We start from the raw sequence: 9312 nt of genomic DNA on the forward strand, positions 1-9312 counted from the left end.
TGCTAGAATGTTTATTTGTGTTATTTTATTTTAGTTTAATGCTCTTTAATGGAAAATTAAGCTGTCAATAAATAATAATATTTACAGATTCATAAATAATTTAATTTAATTGTTTGGTTTAATTGTTCATTGGAATGTGTATTGTAAATCAGGTTATTTTTTTGAATGAGAGAGATGCAGACCACTGCAGTCATGTCCTCATTTTGTAGTTTATGCCCATATTTGATGCTCTGTGTCTAAGCTGCATTTTGTCTATGGCCAAAATGAATGGGATTTTCAAAAATGGCCTCTATCACATTCTGTGGAAAATAAATATGTTCAGAACCCAGTGTATTTTATTCTGTGTACATTTTCCTCCTAAACAACACTGGATCTGGTTAATTACGAGATTGTTTAAGAGTATACAGCACTGCACGGCACTCCTGTGTGCCTCAGATAGGCTTTGACGATTGATTGTTGACTGTTGACAGGATTTTAATCAGTGAGTGGCGCACCTGTATTTCCCACCAACAAGATAGGAACATGCCAGAAATTTCCAGACCACCACGCCCACCAGTGTAGATTTATTCCTACACAGCAAGGTGTAAAATAGACTGTTGACAGAGTGTAAGATTGCAACTAGCACCACAACATGCCTTGTGCAGGGTGTACGATAGGACCCTATATATGTGTTTGTCTGCTCAATTAAACTGTACTCAAAATGTTAACAATAATAATAATAATAATTTTAATAATAATAATAACATATATGGTATTACTATTTCATTATTTCTCATCAGTCTTCTTTTGGACTTATTACATCTGATGGGTAATAATTGTTATTGTTTCTATTTACCGGTACTTTTAATTTTTTAATAACTTTATTTATAGGTTTTCACTTTTTACAATTATACAAACAACAACCCAGTTTACTGGTACTTCTATTTTCAGATATTTCTGTAGTATCTTGGTATCTGCTCTATTACAGATGTGTTTTTCGGGCTTATCCATGATCATACAGGATTTTATATCAAGTATATCAAGGTATTCTGCTTTAACTTCTACAGACAGCTCACAAATTGTGTAATAAGTGCTTGAATCAAAAAGGTCAAAGAATCTTTAATTAGAGAATTTATTGCTGTTTATTGTATTTATTTATTTGATTACTGCTGATTTTCTCACATGTAAAAGACAAGGCATACACAATGTTGTTTATTTGCTTACAGTATTAAGTAAAATGAAATGAATTAAGAGGAGATTGGAAGAAAAAACATTAGTATGATGGTCACAGCGTGTCACAGGATCCTCTGGAGCCACAGTATCCTTGAGAAGCCCAGAAGATGTGAATGTTCTGCAATGGTAAGGGAAACTGGAAATGAGAAACATTACACACAGTAATTTTTGACCATTGCTATTGGTCAGTTCAAGGTTTATTCAATATATGTACAACTATACAGCACTGTATTTAGTGATATTTGTTCTGTATTCAATACATCATACCTACTGCTGTTCTAGATCTTCTCTTCATCGTACTCGGTGGTGATAGATTCTCCAGACTGACACCTGTATTCTCCATACTCCTCCTTATGCTGAGAACCCGTGGTGATGATCAGCTTGACCGGAACCTTTACACTCACTTGCTTCCTCACCACATTCACAGTGAGCTTGGTTTTCGGAGAGACGGTGTTCGGCAGGGAGATACGAACACTCTTCTTCTCAGTTCTGGTGTTGCTTTTCCCCCACTCCACAGTGAAGGTGTTACTCAAAGAGAAGTTGCTCTGCGCTTTAACCATCTCCACATTTATGCCAAAGGATGTTCCCCAGCTGATTTGTGTACTGTTGCTAAAGTTGAAGCTCTCAGTGACAGACGTCTCGTAATCTCGACCCATCTCCGTGGTGAAGGTACGCTCTTGTGATGAACGATTCACAGAGCTTATGGAGTCGATGACAACGGACTGAACGTGTTCCTCCTTCTTGTCCCAGAGGACCACTGCAGATATGCCTGTTTTTCCCGGCTTCAGAGGAACAGCGTAGGAAAGCTTGTCATGGAAGTTGAAGTGGCCATAATCAGGCACATCCTGAGAGAATCTGGCCAACATTCTATACCCAGTTTTATTACCATGCTCATAGAGGATCCATGCTCCTCTCTGCACCTTGTGAGAAGATGCAACATCATTGAAATAGCCATGACACAAGTTGGTCTCATTCCTGAGAACCAGCTGGTTGCCCTGATAGTTTGAGTGCTCATAAAGGGTGATCTGAGGATTAGTCAGATCCTCCCACACCAACTTTAGTGAAGAAATGACATCATTGCTGTCCACAGCGCCATATTCACCCTCTTCAAAGACTTGAAAGGAGCCATCAAAATTGGTATGTTCGTACGCCACCCACGGATTTCCGATCACTTTCACAGAAGAGACGCAGTCGTTAAAATTTTCTACAACTAAATTGCTGACATCAGAGGTGTACTCTCTGCTGAGGCCCTGGAACCAACAATGCTCGTAGACGATGATCTTGTTATTCATGGTGTCTGGAGGAAGGTGCGTTCCTGAAGCTTCTGCAGGAGGAGATGCTCTTGTGAGCAAACTTCCCTCTGTATATATAGCTGGTTTGGGGTGGGTTGGACTTCTGGGAGGATCAGCAGGGAGTGCTCCTGAATGGTGCTTTGAATTCCTGTGATGCAAACATGTCATTTACATAAACACATTTCTCATATACTCAAGATCAAAGAGTTTTTATTTAAAGATGTGAAGACAGTGGATTCTACTTCTTATTATTTATTTTTTTTTTAATTATTATTATGATTAGTACGATTATTATTATTAGTAGTAGTAGCAGTAAAGATTTCATTATTAAATGTTTGTAAAAGTGATTCCCCTCTGTATGGAATAAATCAAGCTTCCTGCACCATGTATGTTATTGTTTCCTAAATTTGAGCTCCCATTCATAATAATAATAATAATAATAATAATAATAAGAAGAAGAAGAAGAAGGTGTGAAAACAGTAATCAGACTCAGGTGTGGATTAAAACATCCAGGGGACCGTTTCCCAAAAGGGTTGTTGCTAAGTACATTAGCAACTTACATATTTATGGAGGTAACCACGTTAGTAACTTACATAGTGCGAACCTTAGTTAAGCTACTCAGGTGTTTCCCAAAAGCGTAGTTCCAGCGAATGTTGGCAATTACCGTGGTTCAGCTGCGTCGTTCCAACTCTAGACCTGTCGTTAGGAGCTTAGTTCCTGGTGATTAGTGCAGACGATGGACAGTAGGATTCAGAAAGCTGGTAAATCACATTAATATTGCTGCACAAGGATTTAAGATGTCAAGTGTTTTTTTTGTTTGTGTTTATTACATTTATCACTTCACTTTTACCCATATTTGCCCAGGGAAAATAATCAAATGCAGTACTCAAATGTGTTTCTGGCTGAATATTAAAAAAATAATACATACATTTAATAAAAGGGCACTTTGAGGCTAAGACCCAAACGGGCAGGTGCTCTAGCACCCTCCGCCACCAATCCAACACAGAGTGATATTTGAAAAGTGAAATGAAGTTTATAGGGTTTACAGAAAGTGTGCAATAATTCTTTAAACAAAGAATTTGGGCAAACTTTTTGGTTCCCAATACGCAGGGCCTGATACACATAGGCGGAATGCCAGCACTGTTTGTGATGGTCTGAGGAGGCATTTGCTTGAAACCTTCACAAGATATTAATACAAGTACCCTTATTGCTGTTAGGTATCAAGATGAATCTTCAGAGTCACTGACAGATTTTACTCTGGTCCAGTGGGCCCTGTGTTCCTCCTGGTGCAGAAAAATGTCCAGCCTCATGTAGGCAGTTCCTGGACCAAGATAGTATTGATTAAACAGACAATGATGCTTAAGTACCATAGTGCTCCCATATCTTTAAATGTACTTAATTTAAATGTGGTTTGTACATTTTATAAACACAATTCTCGCTAAACCTGCTAATTTATGGTTGTTTTTTAATGTTTAAACCTTATCTGAGTTTACAAATGTAAATTCCCACTGCGCACAATTCAGCAAATAGGTCATCAGTTCGGTTGAAATTTACATGTTGACTGATTTGGACCAACAGCACATAACTAACGTTGTTGTTGAGGGCAAAATTTGGCAGTAACCTGTCAGGGCCTTTAAGAAAAACTAAGCTAAATAATTAAAAAATATTTTAGCATATAATATATATATATATATATATATACAGTTGCAAGAAAAAGTATGTTAACCCTTTGGGATTACTTTGGGATTTCTCCATAAATTGGTCATTAAATGTTTTCTGATCTTCATCTAAGTCACAATAATAGACAAACACACTCTGTTGAAACTAATACCAAAAATATGTGTTTTCATGATTTTATTGAAAACAACATGTTAACATTCACAGTGCAGGGTGGAAAAAGTATGTGAACCTTTGGAATTAATTACTGGTTGACCCTCCTTTGGTGGTCAGGAGGAATTTTGGATCATTCCTCATATTTACTAATAATTAATTAAGAAAAATCAGGCAAAATGCGCTGCGACTCTCTCTCTCTCTTTCTCTCTGTGGCAGTGCGGAGCGCAAAATAATATAAAACTCAGTTCAGTTAAATAAAAATAATTAAGGACCTGTAAGTTAATCAAATATTGTCAAATATAAATGATAGGTTGAGGTTTTGATGAGCCGTTTCAATGATTTGAAACTGAAACTAACTGAAACTTAAACTTTTATTATTCTGCACACTTTTAAACTGTAAATGAAGGTCTCTATCCAGTGTAAATAATCGAACCCAGTTTTTACATAAACAATAAACAGAATAAAAAATAAAATAACTTTACTCTTCCAGAAGTTGCTGGTTTATCTCCACAGCGAGACGGCGCAGTCAGTTTATGCGCTCTTAAAATAGGAGTGAACAGAAGTCAGCGCGCTCCTGTCTCTTAATGTTTAAACCTTATCTGAGTTTACAAATGTAAATTCCCACTGCGCACAATTCAGCAAATAGGTCATCAGTTCGGTTGACTGATTTGGACCAACAGCACATAACTAACGTTGTTGTTGAGGGCAAAATTTGGCAGTAACCTGTCAGGGCCTTTAAGAAAAACTAAGCTAAATAATTAAAAAAATATTTTAGCATATAATATATATATATATATATATATATATATATATATATATATATATATATATATATACGTATATATATATGTATATATACGTATATATACGTATATATACATATATATATACGTATATATATATATATATATATATATATATATATATATATATATATATATATATATATATATACGTATATATACGTATATATACGTATATATATATATATATATATATATATATATATATATACGTATATATACGTATATATACGTATATATACGTATATATATATATATACGTATATATATATATATATATATATATATATATATATATATATATATATATATATATATATATATATATATATATACATAGGCGTAGGAACCGGGGGGGATGGGTGGGACATGTCCCACCCAATATTAGAAACAGGTGGATTTGTCCCCCCCAAAAATGATATCAGTTCGCTCAGGTCAGCTGTACTATTAATGAGGAGACAGACCGGACCAATCACGGAGCCGGTTCAGGTATTAAGTCACGCCTCTCAGTAGAAACAGCCAATCAGCTTGCTGGTTTTGCGGCGCGCGGAGCAGAGGCAGTTTGCTGTTGGGGAAGCCCCGCCCCCTCGCTGTGAGATTTAGCAGCGGGATCGGGACGCAGCAGCTTCAGCTGATTTTAAAACAGAGATGAATATACGGAGATTTTACTAAAATAAAGGTAACGATAGGCTAACCACGTAAACTGTGATGATATGTTTCTGATAGCTGGTTAAAAATACACGTCTCTGAATCAGCACACAGTTTAAACCCACTGTGATTAATGAACTGCAGCTGTGTTAGTGTGTAAGCTTATCTTTGGAATTAGCTAGATTGGAAGTCAGGGTTAAAGGAAAAAAATAAAATATATATGTAATGTTTCCCTGTACCTGATCAGCTAATCACTTTAATTTTCAAACTGTTTATTCATTTAGGATTACAGGACTTACTGTGAGCTATAATGAACGAAAATTGATTTAACTAACTAGTTATCTAGAAGCTGGATGTAGATGATCGCCAGAATTTAGTACAGTACTTTATGTTTGTAGTTTAAAGCAGTTACTTAACCCCGATCACTGCCCCAAACTAGTGTTTTCCACCTGATCAGCTAATAAACAGTCATTTACTGAGTTTACCTGTTAAAATCCTTTAGCCCCCTATGGAGCCTAAATTAATCATGTATATCCACCAGAGGAAGCTCTAGAATATGCAGAACAGTTTTAATATGCAGTAGAATATATAAGAACTGGGTTGAGAAACACTGCTGTAACGTGACTTCTGTTCATTTGTATTTCACAGTAAGACCACATATCCTGACGTTTATAAAAGTCTCTATGAAACGTAAAGTTACATTCTTTTACATAAAAGGACACCATCTTAAGAAGAGCTCTCAGTAGAAAAAAATAAAAGTGCAGGAGAAAATGTAAATATACAACAGAATTGACATGCCAATACATAATAATAATAATAATAATAATAATAATAATAATAATAATAATAATAATAATAATAATAATATAATAATAATAACAATAATGATAATCTGTTATATTATTTTAAATATTAGGTGATAATTCAGACATTGCTTGCATAATTCTTCTAACAACAGTAGCTGTAATGTGGAGTAACATGTTTAGGTTGTAAAATCACCTTATAATAATAATATACTTTTAATTAAAAGTAATTTCCACAAAGGTTGTTCTAGGAAACTATTGGGTGGGCTTGGGTTCATATTGGCAAATGTGTCCCCCCCAATATCAAGCCCGCTCCTACGCCCTTGTATATATATATATATACAGTTGCAAGAAAAAGTATGTTAACCCTTTGGGATTACTTTGGGATTTCTCCATAAATTGGTCATTAAATGTTTTCTGATCTTCATCTAAGTCACAATAATAGACAAACACACTCTGTTGAAACTAATATCAAAAATATGTGTTTTCATGATTTTATTGAACACAACATGTTAACATTCACAGTGCAGGGTGGAAAAAGTATGTGAACCTTTGGAATTAATTACTGGTTGACCCTCCTTTGGTGGTCAGGAGGAATTTTGGATCATTCCTCATATTTACTAATAATTAATTAAGAAAAATCAGGCAAAATGCGCTGCGACTCTCTCTCTCTCTTTCTCTCTGTGGCAGTGCGGAGCGCAAAATAATATAAAACTCAGTTCAGTTAAATAAAAATAATTAAGGACCTGTAAGTTAATCAAATATTGTCAAATATAAATGATAGGTTGAGGTTTTGATGAGCCGTTTCAATGATTTGAAACTGAAACTAACTGAAACTTAAACTTTTATTATTCTGCACACTTTTAAACTGTAAATGAGGGTCTCTATCCAGTGTAAATAATCGAACCCAGTTTTTACATAAACAATAAACAGAATAAAGAATAAAATAACTTTACTCTTCCAGAAGTTGCTGGTTTATCTCCACAGCGAGACGGCGCAGTCAGTTTATGCGCTCTTAAAATAGGAGTGAGCAGAAGTCAGCGCGCTCCTGTCTCTTAATGTTTAAACCTTATCTGAGTTTACAAATGTAAATTCCCACTGCGCACAATTCAGCAAATAGGTCATCAGTTCGGTTGAAATTTACATGTTGACTGATTTGGACCAACAGCACATAACTAACGTTGTTGTTGAGGGCAAAATTTGGCAGTAACCTGTCAGGGCCTTTAAGAAAAACTAAGCTAAATAATTAAAAAATATTTTAGCATATAATATATATATATATATATATATATATATATATATATATATATATATATATATATATATATATATATATATATATACAGTTGCAAGAAAAAGTATGTTAACCCTTTGGGATTACTTTGGGATTTCTCCATAAATTGGTCATTAAATGTTTTCTGATCTTCATCTAAGTCACAATAATAGACAAACACACTCTGTTGAAACTAATACCAAAAATATGTGTTTTCATGATTTTATTGAACACAACATGTTAACATTCACAGTGCAGGGTGGAAAAAGTATGTGAACCTTTGGAATTAAGTACTGGTTGACCCTCCTTTGGTGGTCAGGAGGAATTTTGGATCATTCCTCATATTTACTAATAATTAATTAAGAAAAATCAGGCAAAATGCGCTGCGACTCTCTCTCTCTCTTTCTCTCTGTGGCAGTGCGGAGCGCAAAATAATATAAAACTCAGTTCAGTTAAATAAAAATAATTAAGGACCTGTAAGTTAATCAAATATTGTCAAATATAAATGATAGGTTGAGGTTTTGATGAGCCGTTTCAATGATTTGAAACTGAAACTAACTGAAACTTAAACTTTTATTATTCTGCACACTTTTAAACTGTAAATGAGGGTCTCTATCCAGTGTACATAATCGAACCAAGTTTTTACATAAACAATAAACAGAATAAAGAATAAAATAACTTTACTCTTCCAGAAGTTGCTGGTTTATCTCCACAGCGAGACGGCGCAGTCAGTTTATGCGCTCTTAAAATAGGAGTGAACAGAAGTCAGCGCGCTCCTGTCTCTTAAAGGTAATGACTACAGACATACTGATTGGTTTATTTATTTTTATTATTATTATGATTATTACGATTATTATTATTATTATTATTATTATTATTATTATTATTATTATTATTAGTAATAGTAAAGATTTCATTATTAAATGTTTGTAAAAGTGTTTCCCCTCTGTATGGAATAAATCAAATACATAATAATAATAATAATAATAATAATAATAATAATAATAATAATAATAAGAAGAAGAAGAAGAAGAAGAAGAAGAAGAAGGTGTGAAAACAGTAATCAGACTCAGGTGTGGATTAAAACATCCAGGGGACCGTTTCCCAAAAGGGTTGTTGCTAAGTACATTAGCAACTTACATATTTATGGAGGTAACCACGTTAGTAACTTACATAGTGCGAACCTTAGTTAAGCTACTCAGGTGTTTCCCAAAAGCGTAGTTCCAGCGAATGTTGGCAATTACCGTGGTTCAGCTGCGTCGTTCCAACTATAGCTCTAGACCTGTCCTTAGGAGCTTAGTTCCTGGTGATTAGTGCAGACGATGGACAGTAGGATTCAGAAAGCTGGTAAATCACATTAATATTGCTGCACAAGGATTTAAGATGTCAAGTGTTTTTTTTGTTTGTGTTTATTACATTTATCACTTCACTTTTACCCATATTCGCCC

The 9312-nt window shown here is 34.5% G+C and overlaps 1 protein-coding gene across 1 annotated transcript; it reads right to left on the reverse strand.

Moving 5' to 3' along the window:
• Positions 1 to 1101: 1101 nt before the first annotated feature.
• On the reverse strand, positions 1102 to 2504 carry LOC125785871 (epidermal differentiation-specific protein-like). The gene is made up of 2 exons (XM_049470049.1): positions 1480 to 2504; positions 1102 to 1330 (listed from the first exon to the last, which is right to left on the reverse strand). The coding sequence occupies exon 1, from the start codon at positions 2502 to 2504 to the stop codon at positions 1491 to 1493; it is 1014 nt and encodes a 337-aa protein (XP_049326006.1). The 3' UTR covers positions 1102 to 1330; positions 1480 to 1490.
• Between the last annotated feature and the right edge of the window lie 6808 nt (positions 2505 to 9312).

This window comes from Astyanax mexicanus, chromosome 21, assembly GCF_023375975.1.
Source record: "Astyanax mexicanus isolate ESR-SI-001 chromosome 21, AstMex3_surface, whole genome shotgun sequence".
Taxonomy (NCBI): domain Eukaryota; kingdom Metazoa; phylum Chordata; class Actinopteri; order Characiformes; family Acestrorhamphidae; genus Astyanax; species Astyanax mexicanus.

Bases quoted from the DNA above. Each gene is read 5' to 3' on its own strand.
- LOC125785871 (XM_049470049.1), bottom strand. From the start codon at position 2,504: ATGAATAACAAGATCATCGTCTACGAGCATTGTTGGTTCCAGGGCCTC.